We start from the raw sequence: 18,863 nt of genomic DNA, 5'->3' as shown, positions 1-18,863 counted from the left end.
GAAAAATTTAGTTCAGACTAACTAATGCAGACTCTTTGGCTCTCTGAACATTTCTGTAAATGAGGGGTATCTAATGATCCATGCACAACATATGCTTCATCATAGTTTGGATTTTAGATATTTGACAGAAGATGATATCTAGTTATCTAGCTATAGAAAATTGTTTGTCACATTAATTTTTTTTCTCCACACCAATTATATTTTGTTGATAATGCTGACACACATGCATTGTCCTCTACCAGTCCCCAAAGGATGCATTTGTTCACCATTCAGGATTTTTGCTCAACACATCTGCTTGTCACTGGATGATACAATGACCCTGAAAAATTATATCATGTTGAATTACCACTCATGAAATACCAAAAATGATAAACTGTGAAAAGTCAGGAAGCTTCCCTCCCACATATGTTTTGACTTAGAAGAGAAAGATTGCTGTTTTAAAAGTCTAAGTGACTGTCAGAGTGAGATTAATTAGTGGGTGGCAGTAACTATACAATTCAGTCTCAGTTATATTGCATCAGTTATATCTCCTCTCTACAAAAGCCTACAGGATAAACACTAAAGAACATTTTTCATAGATTAGTCTTGATCAAAAATGGATTAACGCCTTTTTTTTCCCTAAATCCCAGACTAGAGTTGATGTACATGTAACTTACAGTAGGTTTACACACAAACAATTTAAAATCTAGATATTCGCTGACTGGGATTGATTTTGAAACAAAAAAGCAGCTTTGAACTATGCAGAAGGATACTGTCTTTAAAGTAAAAAAAACAATTTCCCCTGTCTGCAGCATGCTTGACTGTCAGAGCTCAAAACAGAGAACCCAGTTTTTCAGACAGACAGACAGTATGATATCTCAAAAAGCGTTTATTAAAATGATGGATCTGCAGTGAACAGCAAGGGTGTCTAAGGCAGTAACTTCTGGTCTTAAAGTTCAGTCTGTGCACAGAGGATGAGGTAGATTCTAGTCAATCGGCTGCCAACAAGACGCGGCGAACGCTGCCCAGAGAGCTCCAGACACTGAAGACCTAAAGACTGAGGAACAGGCAGAAAATCAGATCCAAGCAGATGAAAGAAGGCAGGACAGATCTAAAGCCGGTGTCAAAGAGGTTGAGGAGTCAGGGCCAGGAGATCAGAGATCTGAAAAGGTACCGAAGGGAAATCCAGATCAGTGTCAGGAAGCAGTTCCAGGTGGGTCCAGGGTCCAAAGGCAGAATGGATAAGGATGAGGCAATCAGAACACAATAAGATATGCTAGAGAACCAAAAGGTTTGAGTACACTGGCCCTGATGAATGGGAGCAGGCAGGTTAAATAAAGTTTGGAGTAGGTGACACAGATGAGTGGTAATGAGAAACTGGGCAGAGCTAGGCAGGGGAATGGAATTAAAAATTAAAGGGGAACGCCGTTTTTTTTTTTTTACATTGGGCCCTTGATTTTACGTTATTACATCATGTTTTACTCACCCATATGATTTTTGTGTCATTTGGAGCTGTTCCAAAGATATTCGGTTAGGTTATATCCAAGTAATGTCTTCCTATGGGCAACGACTTGAAGGCACAAACTGAACTGTTAATAATTTATCATTAATGGTACGCTGGCATTCATAACATGTAGCCGAATCACTGTCCCGTGGTTATATTTTTTATATTTATATCTTTTAAAAGCAAAGCCTGTTCTGTTTCTCTGCATTTTACCTGTTTCCGAACTTGGACCTGTCTTCTGACCACGGCTTGGATTATCCCTCCTGGATCCCTTGTTTTCTCTGTGTGCCCTGGCTGCTGCTGATCACTGCTCCTCTTCCCTCCTGGATCTCAATTCAAGCTGCGGAGCTCAGCTCCTCTGGACTTGACTCCTACATCTGAGCACAGACTGAACTTTTCCAGAATGTTGACTTTCAGCTCATTGTCGTTCCCCTTTTAAGCTTCAGAAGTAACTGTTCTGAGTCCACGTCCCCGCAGCGTATCCAGTGAACCCGCCCCGGCTGATGAGCAGCCGTATGCAGCTTTTTCAATAAACTCCTTTGAAGTTATCACTGTCTGTCTCGTCTCAATTCTGGGTCCAATTCTCTGAGCCTCTGACAGAAAGATTTGGTTAAAAGTAATCTAACCTCTTGAAAATGTATTTATGGATTGTGATTTGATCCTTAAAGAATAAACAAAGTGATTAAAAAAAGAAGACAGTGAAAAAATAGCATAAGTAACTCACATAGTAATAAAAGCCTGGACTCATGATCCTATAACAGATGCTGTGTTTAGAATGGGAGTCTATCCTACGCACAATGAAAAGACATGGCGGGGCCTGATGTTCCACAAATGTTAGTTTTTGTAAGGCAAAACCTTAGGCAAATGTTAGGCAAAACGATGGAGAGTGATATTGCTAGATGGATCGATGCAACATTGACAGTGATGCGGTCGCTGTATTAGACTGTCGGTGTGAAGAGGGAGCATAGTTTGGGGTAAAGCTCTCAGTTTACGGATTGATCTACATTCCCACCCTCACCTATGTTCATTACCATTGCGTTCTGCATTTATCCCCTTGGGGATCAGTGGGCTGCCATGGTGCGGTGCCTGGGGAGCATTGTGGGGTTAAGGGTTTTTGCTCAGGGACTCAGAGTGGCAGTCTGTGGGACTGGGGCTTGAACTCAGAACCTCAGATTCAAGGTTCCAGGCATGTCTTATTAGGAGGCTCAGGACACACTGGAGGGACTATGTCTCTGAGCTAGCCTGGTGTCGCCTCGGGGTCTCCCCAGAGCAGCTGGAGAAGGTGTGTGTGGATCGGGAAGTCTGGGCATCTCTGCTTACAGTGGGTACTGGTTGGAAATGGACGGTTTCCTGCGTGATTCCTGTGTGATTCCCACGTGAATCCCGATGTATTTCCTGAGGCCAGTTTTTTTATTTCAAAAAGAACTGCAATGTACCCGGACAACCACCAGGTGGCGCTTGGGACCTCTGCCGTGCTGAGGGTGACGTTTGTGGGCCTGCAGTCAACTGAAAAGCAGGTTTATTGGGGATCTTGGTGTAATACTGTGCTATTTTATTTTGTTTTTGATTAAAATAAAGTTAGTGAATTAATTTAACATAGTGAAATTAAAATCATATCCAAAGTTGATTCCTCATTAAGATAAGCCAAAGTTATTCAAAAGGGTATGTAAGAAAATATATTTTCTTTAGTTTTGTAAAATATAAGTGCCGTTGAAAGCTTTGTTTTTGTGTGTTACACTATTTTTGTGTGTTACTTTCTTGCCGTGCAACACGTGACACCCCTCCCAGTCTGGACAAGTAGCAGACTGGGAGGGGTGTCACGTGTTGCGAGCTTATAGCATAGGGGTTAAGCTCAGTGGTCTGTGGTTCAACAGATTGCAGGTTCAACCCCAACTGTGGCCGAGTTGCCTTAAATGTTTTTTTTTTTTTAATCGCTTTTTTATAAAGTAATGAAAGTTAGAATGTAAAGTAACGAAACCAGGTTTTCTATTTTTGAAACAACAATTGGAGTTATTCGTTGGACATTCACGCATGAGCCTCCCATGTATAAAAAGAGGAGCTGAGCAGCTCCTTTAGTCAGAGACTTACAGTAGACACCCTGTCTGTAAGAAGGAGCGCTACCGCAGGTCATTCGTTCCTGCTGCCACCAGACTCTATAATAATGCACTATATCAACAATAACTCCTGTAAAAACCACTGTGCAGCTACATTATAGTTTTGTATTTATTGACTGTGAACAATATGCTGTGCAATGTGTTGAATGTGCAATATTTCTCCTCCTGTATATAAGCCATCCGTATTGCACATATCGTTATTTCTTTTTTTTATTTCCTATTGTTTTGTTTTTCATTGTGTGCCATACATGTACACTTGCACCTTAATCCTATTTATCTTGATATACTGTATATACCTGGATATACTGTATATATATTGCTTATTCTTAATGCACCTTTTTCCTCCCTGTTTGCACCTCCAGTAACTTCTATGCCAATATGTGACGAGTGAATTTCTCCGCTGTGAGATCAATAAAGCTCATCTAATCACATCTACTCCAATCTAAATAAATAAATAAATATATACATGTTCAATAAATAAATAAGCATTCAATTAATTACCCCCAATAAATGGTGAAATGATATGTTCTCATAATAAATCATTTATGTAAAAAATGCTGTTATGTTCCTTTTTTGTAAAATTGCTTTTAAAATGCTTAACTATTTTTATTCTTTTATTTTCTTTCAAAAAATCACTAGATTTTAAAAACACTCATAGGTTTTGAAAGGTATTATATATAGGCTATATAGAAACTAAAACGCTCGGATCTTTCTGTCATTTTGTGTGCGTGTGAAGCATCTGCAATGTTTTCGTTAAATATTCAAATAAATAAGATGGACTTTAAACTAGCAGACACGTTTGAATTTTTGCCATTTAATTTTAAAAACGAAAGAAATGGAAATGGGGTTTTTATGTCATGATCTTGGCGCTGATGGTTTGGTTTTTTCCTCTGCTTCTTGCTCACTGTCTCCCTGGTTCTGCGGTTCTAAGCTGATTGTTTGCCTCCCATCAGCGCCAGGTTATTTGTGTGTTTTGGTGAGACATTTCTTAGCTTTCTTTAGTCTGTCTGCTTCCCTGATTATGACCAGTTTTCTGTCCTGTGGATCAGCGGCGTCTGCTGCTCGCCCTCTAGAAACTCTGGGGGCGTGGCCGCCACAACTGCTGGTCAAATCTCCCTTCTGTATTCTGCTGAGTTTCTCCGCGAATGAACTGAACTTTGATTCAAGTCAGTGACTTTGCTCCAAGTCGCATTCAGCTCCACATCCAGTCTCTGGCCTGTATTCTCCTATCCATGCAGATATCAGCCCCGCAGCAGACGAGCAGCCCCGCGCACCTGTTTTGATTAATAAACGCTTTGAACTTTCCCACTGCCTGTCTCGCCTTGGATTCTGGGTCCAATATTCTGAGATCATTACAGAATAACCTGGCAGTGGCGAAATGGTGTGGATCAAAGAATCAGGCATGCAGGAGATCCTTGATTATTAATCAGGCTGCTCCAGCTGCCCCGCCCCTGACAGCTGCCGCGCCGTCGTCTGCTACTGATAGTCCAGCTTCTCTTGAACCGCGTCTGTAGAGCCTTCCTGACTCGGTGCGAAATTCATTTTGAATTACAGCCCTCTGCGTTTCCTTCTGATCGAGCCAAGGTGGCCTATGTAATCTCTCTGTTAGCGGGAAAGGCCAAATTATGGGGAACGTCAGAGTGGTTGAATAATCCTGAACTCTGCAGCTCTTATAATAATTTTTCTTTGGAAGTAATCAGAGTTTTTTGCCCAGTATTCTCCTATCCCTGCAGCGATCTGCCCTGCAGTAGACGAGCAGCCCCGCTCACCTGTTAGTGTTTAATAAACGTTTTAAACTTTCCCACTGCCTGTCTCGCCTCGAATTCTGGGTCCAATATTCTGACATCATTGCATTTTTACAGGTTTGCTTAAAAAGATTTATATAGTAGCCCATAATATAATAGTGAAACATAAAGTCAGGAAAATGTCTCATAGAAAATGTTTTTTATTTGCATTTCAAATCAATATATTACTGATAGCAAATGACATGTATCTCTTGGCCCTGGGAATATTACATGCCAGTCGCTGCTCCATTCAAGGCTACAAGCTCATCGTTGTCTTGGAAAAACCGATGTGTAGACATTTACCCTCTTGTTCTCTGACAATAGAGTTCAAGCACCGCTATAGTAGTAGCGGCATTCCTGCATTAAGTGGTTTGCTTAATTAATTGGTGATGTTTAGAACAGGATGACATAGAGGAACCCATTATATCCAGATTACGTTCTGGTCATACGTGGTTAAATAGTACATGATTTAAAATGGGAATAAACCGGATTAGCTCACTGATTTGCGCGTTGATCACATAACTATGTTCTTCTCTACAAAACACACAGCTGCACCGCAGGCTTTGGAAGAAAAATCCAATCCATCACGGCGGGGCGGTGCTGATCCCCGCAATATTAACCCTTCATTTCGTATTGATGATTAAAAGTATTTATAACTATATTATTTTACAGTACAGTACAGTAGTTAACATTTATACCGTACTTTTATTTGTTAAGCAAATGCTTGGGCCTGTATAAAGTTTTTATTCCCTGATTTCAATGATGTAAGGAGTATTTCATCGTATGATAACTCTAAAAAAAAAAAAAAAGGTTTCTACTTCACGTATTTCACCTATCGCGAGTTCTTTTTGGAACGTAACCTCCACGATAAACGAGGGTTCACTGTATTTAAAATGGAAATACTCCGGATTAGCTCACTGACTTTTGGGTGGGTCACAACCATCCCTGACAACAGTTTAGAAACGCCGCTATTCATCGCGGCAGCAAGCAGCATTCTTGCATAATGTGCCTAAAAAGCCTGGGGGGTTGGGCCTTTCATGCTTGTTGTAAGGCATCATAGCGTCCTTTTCCAGATCAAACTGAAAATTTTACCAGCTAGATGATAATAAAAATAACAAAAATAGTATAACAATACGCCTATTATTATCAGAGTAAGATATTGAGGCTGTAGAATGATAATCCCTATGGTCTAATGAAATTCCTTGGAAAGGTGGAGCGCACATCAGCTGATCTAAATAAAAGAAAGATGCCATAAAGTCAAACAGCATAATAGGCTACTATCCGTAATATATATAAATAAGTTAAAGAAGTTATTGTACAATTTCTGATATCATAGGCCATCAAGTGATAAAAAAAAAAAGAAAAACATTTAAGGCAACATTAATAACTTGACCACAGCTGGGACCGAACCCTTAACCTTTGGAATTGCAGCCCATTCACCTTACCCTCTACGCTAAACCTGGGGAACAATAATCTGCTCAGCTCGCAACATCTCATACCCCTTCCAGTCTGCTCATTGACCTATCTAATCTGACTCATGGGATGCCGAAATGGACTCAGACTGCCACCTAGTGGCCATAGTAGTCACATGTTTTTCACACAATATGTGAAACACGCGGAGCGTGAGTGAAGTGTCCATTTCCAACCAGCGCCCACTGTAGACTGCTGCCTCCACGACCCAGTCCCGGATAAAGCGGAAGTACCGTAAATGGATGGATGGATATTTGGCAAGACAGAAAAAAAATATGAATGCATTATAAGATAAAAATTTTTAACTACGATCTCTAGTTTGATACTGCAAATTATTAAAACCTCTAACAATAAAGTTTTAGCAGTGAGCTGAATTTGAGTCTTATTGCACTCTCCCACTGTAAATATTTGTTTTTCATGAGTATAATTTTTCATAATTTGATAAAGGTTCAAAGTATTCCTAGAATTCTTTATAAGTGTTAAATCTTCCTTGTTTTCAAAAGTCAATTTTTCTTAAACGAGTCGCCACAGTCTCCAGAGATGTTTCCAAATGAGGAGAGATGGGAGGACCTCCATGTTCCTAATGACTAATGGATAGCCCTTGAAAATGATGCCACATTTACATGATGAACGACTCATGATGAATGGAGAAGTATTGAGCATGACATGCAAGGCCTCTCACTGCTAAAGGCAATGAGGGTAAGATTCATAACAACGTGTTGACAGCTATCATTTGCATCAAAAGGTTTCTCCTTTCGATTCATGTTGCTCAGCCTGGCCATCAGAATAATGAGAAATGATGATGCCAGTCAGTTTGGGTATCTACTCTGAACACAGAACAGTGTTCTTATGAATGAATTCATGTGAGATGATGACATGTCAAAGATGAGGGGAACATAGAAGCTCATGTTTAAAATCTATTTACTTAAAAGTATGTACATAAAAAGCTGGATTGCCACAATAACTTTATTGTACAAACCTATCCCAATCAACTGAAATTCAATGATTAAATACACTATAAGAAAAAAAAAAGGTTTTGATTTGGAGCACTGATAACCTGCATGCTTATAAACAGCATGTGGTGTGTTATGTTTCCCTCTAGACCGTGGCTACTGTGACTGTGGGATGTGTGAGTGTGACGAAGGCTGGTTTGGAGAAGCTTGCCAGTTTCAGGAGGAATGTAGCCTATCAAGCAAGAAGAGCCGGGAGCTGTGCAAAAACCAACAGGGGGTCATCTGCTCCAACAGAGGTACTGCAACCATACATCAGAACACAGATCTTAAAAAGCAAGGTTTAGATAGCTGCAAAAACTAGTGACTTGCTAGCATGCAAATAGTGGTGCATAATTAGTGAATCACAAAAGAACTAATACATACACCTAAAATTGTTGGGAGCTGGAGAAGTTCCACCTTTCTCCAGCAGAGTCCGCCGTGGATCCTCCTGAGTGAGCCTTCTGCACAGCTGCAGCCCTTCAGATCATCAGAGGATCCACTACATAAGCTGTCTTCAGACCTTGCCTCAACGCCGCAGTGTTGATCCAGTTGGTCAGCGCCTAAGCCTAGACTCTCAGTGAATCTTTGTGACTTTGAATCCAGCCTGGATTCTAACCCTTGTCTCTGTCTTCCAGAAAACCAGTTTCTCCTCTGTGGAGCTCAGGAAGAGCTAACCTGCCGAGCCGACCCTCAGAGCCAAACCTGAAGAACCTCAGTGAACTTCCATGCAGCTCAGGACTAAGAGCTGGAACACCCAAAGCCAAGAAGAAGTAGAAGTAAGACGCTGAAGCAGCTAACGGACTCTGCTGATCAACTCCTCTCCAGATCCAACAGTGACCCTCTCAAAGTTATCTACAAGAACCCTCAAGGTACAATCAGTAACAATCCAGAACGCAAGCTCCAAAGTGCAACGCTAACTGAACTGTCTCTCACGCAGACTCCGGTGAACCAGTTTCCAGGCCCGAACCAGAACCAGTCAAATCAGTGTGCTTGTGACAAAATAAACTTGTTAAACTTTTACTCCTGTGTCCGTCTAGTGGTATTCTGCATATTTGGGTCACTCTTAGTGTACCCATCATGACAGAACACTGCGGCCAAACTCAAGGCCCAGCAGATCACTTCATCCATCGATTGGAGGAACAGGCGGCCCAAATCCATGGACACGGCTTGGCTCTACGTGAGTTAAATACCCACATTGAAAGGCAAAATCAAGCTATCCAAAGCTATGCTAACTACATGAACGGCGCTAATGCCGCACCGGCCCCACAACCATTTCCAGGTCCAGTTCCTCCTCAGAGGTCACCAGCAGTGACGTCATCCGAGTTCCGCCCAAGTCTTCCAGAGAGATTTTCTGGTAACATGAAAGATTGCAAAGGATTTTTATTTCAATGTCGTTTGATTTTTCAGAACTCTCCAGGCAGTTTTTCCACGGATTATAAAAAGATAACTTTCATCCTTTCTCAGCTAACAGGAAGAGCCTTGGAGTGGGCTCAGGCAAGATTTGCCTCCGATGATAGCCTCAATTGCTACTACTCTGACTTCATTTCCGAATTTACCCAAGTATTCAATCAAGAAACTGATCAAACTATTGACTCTCGAGCTCTTTTCAATTTAAAGCAGGGAAATTCTTCTGTGGCAGAATTCTCCATCAACTTCCGGGTTAAAGCGGCAGCTCCCGGATGGAACCAAAGCGCTCTGAAGGGAGCCTATTTTACGGCATTAAATGAGTACATTAAGGATGAGCTCGCAACTCTCGACAAACCTGCCACCCTCGAAGAATTAATTCGTTTGACAATCAGATTGGATAATAGAATCCGTGCCAGAAACAGTTCTAAATCAAGAAATCAGGGGACACTTTCCTCTGCCTCACATAACGTGACTGTTTGTTCTTCCCCCACAGAGCAGCTGCCCATACAGAGACCTAAGGCCCAGTCTCTCCCTCTGCCTATTCAGGCCTCTCATTCTGGTGAAAGAGATGTCGAACCCATGCAGGTGGGACACACCAGGCTCACCCCTGAGGAAAGACAAAGACGTTTTCTGAGTAAATTATGCATTTACTGTGGTGAGAGTGGACACTTCATCGCTTCCTGCCCGGCTAAATCAAAAGCCTGGGCCCGCCAGAGGATCTGAGGAGTCTGGCGGGCCAAATTAACACTAAAAAATCTCCTCGACTGTTGCTTCCAGCCACGTTGTTTTGTGCTAACCTAAGCCTCTCTTTTTCTGCATTCATCGATTCAGGCTGTGAACGGAATTTAATCGATTCGAACCTCGTCCAACAACTTCAGATAGAAACCATTCCTCTGACTCAATCTCTTAGTGTTTCTGCCATTGACGGGAAAAGACTCCACCAAGTTACCCATCAAACTCAACCCCTCGAGCTACTTCTTTCAGGTAACCACCGAGAGACAATAACATTTTTTGTGTTTCCATCTGCATGCTCTCCCCTGGTGCTTGGTTTCGAATGGTTGGAGAAGCATAATCCACACATAAATTGGACTGATCGTCACCTGGAATCATGGTGGGGCCTCCTAGAGGTGGGGGGGAGATGGACTCTCCTGACCTTTCTTCCGTTCCTTCCGAGTACCATGACCTGGCTCCTGTCTTCAGTAAGGTCAGTGCTACGTCCCTACCTCCACACAGACCATATGACTGCGCCATTGAGCTATTACCTGGAGCACCACTACCTAGCAGCAGATTGTACAACATTTCCAAACCTGAACGAGAGACCATGGAGAAGTACATAAATGAATCCTTAGCTGCTGGAATAATCCGCCCATCTTCCTCTCCATTGGGCACCGGGTTCTTCTTTGTTGGTAAGAAGGACGGTTCCCTGAGACCATGTATTGATTACAGAGGTTTGAACCAAATTACAATAAAGAATAAGTACCCACTTCCTCTACTCGCCTCAGCATTCGAACCTGTACAAGGGGCTACAGTTTTCACAAAACTGGACTTAAGGAATGCATATCATCTTCTTAGGATCCGAGATGGAGATGAATGGAAAACAGCCTTCAAAACCCCCTTGGGTCAATTCGAATATTTGGTGATGCCTTTTGGTTTAACTAACGCTCCAGCCTGTTTTCAAGCCCTCGTGAACGATGTCCTCAGAGACTTTTTAAATGTGTTTGTGTTCGTCTATATTGACGACATACTCATTTACTCAAGGAACCTTTCTGAACATAAAAGACATGTCCGCCTTGTGTTGCAGAGACTACTGGAGAACAAGCTGTTCGTTAAAGCAGAGAAGTGCGAATTTCATCAGTCTTCAGTCACCTTTTTGGGGTTTGTGCTCGAGGGCGGCCAGGTTAAACCATCTGAGGACAAGATAAAAGCCGTGTTAGAATGGCCAGTTCCAGAGAACCGCAAACAGCTACAGAGATTTCTGGGCTTTGCAAACTTTTATCTTCGTTTCATCAGGAACTATAGCCAGACTGCCCTTCCCTTAACCTCTTTGACCTCTGTCAAACGCACTTTTCAATGGACTCCCGAGGCACAATCTGCATTTGAGAAATTTAAATCTTTATTTTCCAGAGCACCAGTGTTAATGCAGCCTGACCCAGCTAAACAGTTTATCCTTGAAGTGGACGCTTCAGATTCTGGTGTTGGAGCGGTACCAGAAACTTGACACGGATCAAAAGATCCATCCATGCGCCCTTTTCTCTCGTAGACTTTCATCCGCAGAGCAGAACTACGATGTGGGAGACCGTGAGCTGTTGGCCATCAAATTGGCGCTGGAGGAATGAAGACATTGGCTGGAGGGAGCTGAGCACCCGGTTCTTGTATGGACTGATCACAAGAACCTGGCTTACATCCAGTCAACCAAGCAGGCCAATCCGCGTCAATCCAGGTGGTCCATCTTCTTCTCACGGTTTAATCTCATTATTTCCTACAGACCCGGATCCAAGAATGTCAAACCCGATTCTCTCTCTCGTCTTTACTCCGTCGATCATCCTGAGACACCTGAACCAGTCCTTCCTGCTTCCTGCACTGTAGGAGTGGTTAACTGGGAGATCACTGATCTAATCAACTCCGCCCTGGCTACAGAACCCGATCCAGGTAACGGTCCAGCTAACCGAACCTATGTGCCATCTTCTGTCAGGTCCCGTCTCATCCAATGGATGCATGCAGCCAAGTTTTCCGCCCATCCGGGGGTCAGTAGAACCGTCGCCTTGATCTCAAGACGCTTCTGGTGGCCGACCCTCCATAGAGATGTCAAGGAGTATGTGTTGGCTTGCTCCACATGTGCCCGAAATAAGGCCTCACATCAAGCTCCTTCTGGCCTGCTACAGCCACTTCCGGTTCCCTCGCGTCCATTGTCCCATATAGCGATTGACTTCGTCCCCGGCCTCCCTGTTTCTCGAGGTATGTCCACAATCCTCACCATTGTTGACCGTTTTTCGAAGTCCTGTCATCTCATCCCTCTTAGGAAACTTCCCACGGCCTTCCAGACAGCCCAGCTCTTAGTTAAACACGTCTTCCGCTTACATGGCATCCCCCAGGAGATCCTCTCGGATCGGGGTCCCCAGTTCATATCCCAGGTTTGGAAGGCATTCTGTTCTGCACTCGGCTGTAAACCCTCTCTGACATCAGGTTATCATCCTCAATCCAACGGACAAACAGAGAGGATGAACCAGCAGCTAGAATCAACCCTTCGTTGTCTCACCTCCAACAATCCCGTCGACTGGAGCCAATATCTTACATGGATCGAATATGCACACAACTCCCTCAAATCTGCTTCCACTGGACAATCTCCCTTTCAGGTCAGTCTCGGTTATAAACCTCCACTTTTTCCTGCAGACGAGAGAGAGATTTCGGTCCAGTCAGTCAATCACCACATCAGACGCTGTCAAAAGATTTGGAGAGATACCATCGCAACCCTCAATCGTTCATCTGAGACCAACAAATGCTTCGCTGACTCCAGGAGACGTCCTGCCTCCGAGTACTCAGAAGGCCAAGAGGTATGGCTGTCCACTTTCACCCAAGTTCATAGGTCCGTACAAGATTTCCCGAGTCATCAATCCATCTGCCGTCCGTCTCCAACTGCCCCAGTCTCTTCGGATCCACCCTACCTTCCATGTCTCCCAAATAAAACCTGTCATCTCGAGTTCTCTGTGCCCACCTTCCGACTCCCCACCACCCGCCCTGGAGATCGACGGTCATCCCGCTTTCACCGTTCGACGCATCGTGGACTCCCGTTGACAAGGTCGCGGCTGGCAGTACCTCGTCGACTGGGAAGGCTACGGACCGGAGGATCGCCAGTGGGTTCCGGGCTCGTACATCCTCGACCCTGCCCTAATCGAGGAGTACGAGCGTTCCTGCCCTTCGACCTCTTCCGGACCGCCAAGGGGCGGTCGTTGAGGGGGGGGTACTGTTGGGAGCTGGAGAAGTTCCACCTTTCTCCAGCAGAGTCCGCCGTGGATCCTCCTGAGTGAGCCTTCTGCACAGCTGCAGCCCTTCAGATCATCAGAGGATCCACTACATAAGCTGTCTTCAGACCTTGCCTCAACGCCGCAGTGTTGATCCAGTTGGTCAGCGCCTAAGCCTAGACTCTCAGTGAATCTTTGTGACTTTGAATCCAGCCTGGATTCTAACCCTTGTCTCTGTCTTCCAGAAAACCAGTTTCTCCTCTGTGGAGCTCAGGAAGAGCTAACCTGCCGAGCTGACCCTCAGAGCCAAACCTGAAGAACCTCAGTGAACTTTCATGCAGCTCAGGACTAAGAGCTGGAAAACCCAAAGCCAAGGTCTGCTCAGAACTAGAAGTAAGACGCTGAAGCAGCTAACGGACTCTGCTGATCAACTCCTCTCCAGATCCAACAGTGACCCTCTCAAAGTTATCTACAAGAACCCTCAAGGTACAATCAGTAACAATCCAGAACGCAAGCTCCAAAGTGCAACGCTAACTGAACTGTCTCTCACGCAGACTCCGGTGAACCAGTTTCCAGGCCCGAACCAGAACCAGTCAAATCAGTGTGCTTGTGACAAAATAAACTTGTTAAACTTTTACTCCTGTGTCCGTCTAATGGTGTTCTGCATATTTGGGTCACTCTTAGTGTACCCATCATGACAAAAATAAATAGAATTTTATGGCGTACTGGGAACAGCCAAGAACTTTGATTCATGTTATCTTAAGCATTATTACAGCAGTTTTGTCAAGGCCTCAAAGGTTTCTTGGTCAAATTTGTCCAACAAAATCATTAAGACCAGGAAACACACCAGGCCAGGGATACCAGTGGAAAATGTACAGTAAAAGCATGATTGGGTTACAAAATATTATCCTTAGCTGTGTACATATCCAGGTGCGTTATTCAATCCAGCATCAAAAGATGGAAAAATACTGAATTGAACACATCATTACCGGCATCAAATGTAAGAATTATTTATGCAGAAAACAAACAGTGAACATCAGTTTGAACAAAGTACCCCCACTGAAAAAAGTGGTATTCTGTGAAAATGAAAAGTATAACTGTTCTCTACATAGACGTGCAAAGTCAGAAAAGTATGCAACACGACATTTATGTATTTCAATCTGAAAAACTCACGTGAAGAGAAAAGACAATTAGAAGAAATGTATTGATACAATTACTTGGTCTTTGGCGCTCAGACCTCGGCAGGAAACATAGTGCTGAATTCTGATAAATATGCATGGACAGGAGTAAAGAACAGCGCTGTTTCCCCCCAAGACCTGAAACTGGTGGTGGAATGGAGATAGATGTATTTGGTCAGTCTGTAGACTGCTGGTTAGTGAGACAGTACGCTGAGCTTTAAAGGGAGATCCAGTGGACTGCTTGAGCTGATACTAGAGCTTCACTCAGGGACCTGGAAGATGGAAGTCCAGTTGGATAACACAGGTTGAGAGAACCTGTCCATGATGAGCAAGCATGAAGCGACAGTGGAGAGGAAAAACTCCCCATTTAGAAGAAACCTCTGGCAGAACAAGGCTCAACATGGTCTTCTGCCAGACTGATTGAAAGGAGGCATGGAATGCAGTAAGTCCGGGAGGAATGACACTCTGATGAAGTTTTTGCTACGTTGGAGGAGGAGGGGCTGGAGGTGGGTTGAAACGGGGTCATCTGAATAAAGTCACACAGCGCAACCACCGCCTGCGCACTCGGTAGCAGACGAGTTGCGGATCGGAGGCCTTTTAAGATGAACTTTGGATGCCGATTGGCTTTCTTGGAGGCGTGGTTCAAAGATGATTAGATGTGTCGAAGGTGTAGGCGAGCAATCAGTTTCTTCAGTTGAACTTCCGCCTAGGCTCCTTAAAGTAAAGTATAAAACAATCTCAGATTTTTTTTCTTCCACTACTCTGTGTTAGTTTATCAGAGAGAAAAGTAAAACATGTCACATGACATACCTTTGCAGAGCACTGTTGCAGAACAACTTTTAATAAGCCTCTTTCTGGCTTGCCCTCTATATTAAAAAGCTAAAACACAAATACGTTTGAGAAGCTGTATCACAGTATTTAACGTTAGCAAACTTTACATCAGAAGACTGTTGTCATTATTGTCCATGTGTAGCGGGCAATCCTTAATGCCTGCCATCCAACCTACACACTGCTCACACTCGGTGTGTTCTTAGTGAAGATAGACTGATACATTGGCCAATCGTTATTATTTGGCATATTTTTGCACTTTGTTCTTGTTATCAGTATCGGCCAATTAGGGCTGATACAATAGATTAGAATTGTCATTAATCTATTATTGAAATCATTCCCAAATAACAATCGATTAATAATAAGTTTAATTAACTAGTGATTTATTCATTTTTTAACTTATAAAGTATAGAGACTCAAACATGCCATTAGCTATGAGAGCAACACACTCAGCGCTGTAATTATTTCTTCAATATGCTATATCCGTAACTTCTCAAGTTGCACAGTTTTACCTTCAGCTGGTTTAAATTCTGAATAAAATCCTCTTTAAGGAACTTTTTTAATACCTACTACTTCTTAATCAATTAATTTAAAAAAAGGTAATTAATTAGCGCTCCACCAAGGAAATAATGTTTTCATTGGCCCTGGTTAATTTCTTTGTCTATTTTCGAAATAACAAACAAAGTTATGGATGGATGTAGCCGAAATGTTTAGAGAATTGTGACCGACAACAAATTATTCCATTTCGGTGATGATAAGGATCCGGATCACCATTCAGATCAAGGACGATTTTGAAAGATACCGTAAATACAGATATTAACTTAAGATGGAAGTCACAATATGTCGGTAAAAAATGCTAATTGTTGGAGGTCTGCACTATCTGACTGCTTTTCTAGTTTTTATCATATAAACAGAGAAAGCGAAAGCCAAAAAACGACAGCTCATACAATTGATTGGCTGGGCTGATGTGAAAATAATCAGTATCGACATCGGCTTAAGAAATGTGGTATTGGGCAGTTTCTGGTTCTTAGCCATAAGCCATGATAATAACTTATTTAATAAGCCATATTTAATAACTGAACAACTGCAGTTTTCCTCAATCAGATTCCATTTTTGCCACTGATCCAAGTCATTAAGGATGGGCATAGTTTAAATATCCACAAATTTATGGTGCAGTACAGTGTATGCCAGATTTCAATAGTATTTCATGGTAAATCAATTTTACCAAACCCAGATATATCTTTATTTATGTATGGTGGTGTATCATCTCATATGATCCTCTGCATCGTCAAACAAATTTTTATTAGGGTTATAGATTAATACTAGATTGTTCGTAAATCAGCTTGTGTTAATTAATGGTTCCAAAATCTTGTTGCGAAGATATTTTTCTTGCTGTGTAAACCTAATGTTTAAGCATCCAATATCTAAGTAATATCTTTGAAAAAATCCTGAAGAATGCAACATTTTATTAATTTAGCCTCTAATATCATGTCTATGAATATTTTATTCATAATGTCCATCTGTATTGTCCATGTCTCAATGTCATGGATAATGTTGGGTCAATCATTGGTCTCAGCACTTAGGCAGTTGCCCATCTGGGCTCAGCCTCTCCATGTGTTTGCAGTGTTTCCAGCTAAATGAGGGATAAACAACTCTCCATGGCTCTGTCCGTATCCATGTGGTACAGTATGTGTACAAGAGTGCATCAAAGCATGTATCATACAAAATGTGGCCAATTCGATATGTAGAAATGCTAATGTATTCACACCATGTGCCTTTTTAGCCTTCTGCTTTTGTAACAACTAATCCAAAAAGCTCCAGCACACATGCAAAAACACATCACCACTTTTGGTTGTAAAGCAGTGGCTTAAACCTGTTGGTACCTGGTGCAAAAATACTTCTTTGAGTACACAACTGTTAACCAGCTGAATTCTGAATTCAGATTTGACTATTTGGAAGCAAGTAAACCTGGAATCTTGACAATTAACAATAAATCTGTGTAAGAATTTATTTTTTTACAGGGACCTGTCACTGTGGGAGCTGCATGTGTGACAATAACAACGAGAAGGGTTTAGTGACCGGACGCTTCTGTGAATGTGACGACAGTGAATGCCTGGATGAGGACACGGGAGAGGTTTGTGGAGGTAGATTATGCTCACAGTTGCTCTTTTTTACCTCCAACTCTTTCTAGTAAGACTCCAGTAAAGAGTTGAGAAATAAAGGATGTTTAACATTTGAAGATAAGACATGACAGGCTACAGATTGTGCAGAGAGTTGCAGTAATTATACTACAGTAATTCTGCATTTTTATTTATTTAGTGGATAACATTTGTTCCTGTACCTCTGCACCACCGGTAACAAGATAAAATATAACTTGACAACTAATTTGAGATGAACAGTTAGCTTTTGGATGTCTAGAATTAATGTGTCAGGTGTGAAATTATAATAGGCTCCACGTTTATATGCATCTATTATGAGTAATAGAACAAACGGAGCACAATGCATTTCCTTGCAATGGTACAGCTGAACTTTGTGATATTTTGTCACATTGGAATCTACAGTGTCTTTCACTGGAAATTAATATGACAGACTTTTACAACTTAACGAGCTCATAGCACTTCAGTAGACAAATATTATGCTACCTTCAAGTTTGATAGGATGAATATCTAATTAGGGTCATATTGTTGTTTTTACGAAAGCTTTCTATCATGTTGGTTTGTAGTTTGTTTTTTTTACCATCATGCAGAATCACAGAGAACCAGTGAGTTTTAACATTTTATTTACAAAAGCAAAAAAAATCTGGGATCGTAGAGCTGCAGAAAGTCATCTCGTTGATCTGAGGGGATAATGCTGACTGATCAGGAAGTAGTTGATCGATGACAACTGATGGCTGATTGGTTTCCTTACTTGAGAGATGAAGGGGAGGTACAGTAGCATGGATCTGTGGCGGTTTGATTCAGCAGGCTTTGCAGACTATACCCCAGAGGTCCAGGAAAATGTTAGTGAGATCCGAGAACATTACTTGCAAGAGATGTTGTGTTGGAGAGCAGGCAGGCAAGAGATGCATACTGGGAACTGCGGCACACAGGTAAGACCTTTTCCATGAAGATCGGAGATGATCTTCATGGAAGAGTTCACTGGTTGTGTGGAACAATAAAAAAGTCCACATTAAGAGAGGTTCACAAGAAGATACATTTTGAGAAAGATATTCCTGGTTTAAGTCTTAGGCTGGAATACCATCATTGGTAATCATCCAACCAAGACAGATGATCCTTCACCTCCTTATAAACATGCTAGTCATCTTTATTGATAGCAAAGATCTTCTCTGTGACAAGAACCACACCAGAAAAACAGCCGAACCCCAGAGACCCTTACACTTTATCCTTGCCTTTCTCTCAAAGAGGCCAGATTCTAATCATTTAAAGATTGTGATTTGCCTAGATTGTCCTATATTGTACTGCAATTATTTTATAATTATCATGAAGGTAATTGTTGTTAACAGATTTCCTGCAGATGCAAATGCAAGCCATATTTCTAAACATTTTTTTTTTAAACTGAGTGATTTTTATCCTCTTAATAGTAATTGCAATACTTGTGGTTTCACAGCTGAAAAAATATAATCAGGAGTGATATAGCTGAAGATTGTTT

The 18,863-nt window shown here is 42.1% G+C and overlaps 1 protein-coding gene across 1 annotated transcript in view; it reads left to right on the top strand.

Moving 5' to 3' along the window:
* The window catches only part of itgbl1 (integrin, beta-like 1), an 84,553-nt gene that overhangs the window by 22,893 nt on the left and 42,797 nt on the right, over positions 1–18,863 (top strand). Inside the window, exons 3-4 of the mRNA XM_038284780.1 lie at positions 7,954–8,100; positions 17,237–17,359. Of these exons, the coding sequence (XP_038140708.1) occupies positions 7,954–8,100; positions 17,237–17,359 (270 nt within the window). The remainder of the gene's footprint in view (positions 1–7,953; positions 8,101–17,236; positions 17,360–18,863) is intronic.

This window comes from Cyprinodon tularosa, unplaced genomic scaffold, assembly GCF_016077235.1.
Source record: "Cyprinodon tularosa strain WSP-4 unplaced genomic scaffold, ASM1607723v1 ctg202, whole genome shotgun sequence".
NCBI classification, from domain to species: domain Eukaryota; kingdom Metazoa; phylum Chordata; class Actinopteri; order Cyprinodontiformes; family Cyprinodontidae; genus Cyprinodon; species Cyprinodon tularosa.
The sequence above is the reverse complement of the archived record's forward strand: the minus strand, read 5'-3'. Positions and strand labels throughout refer to the sequence as shown.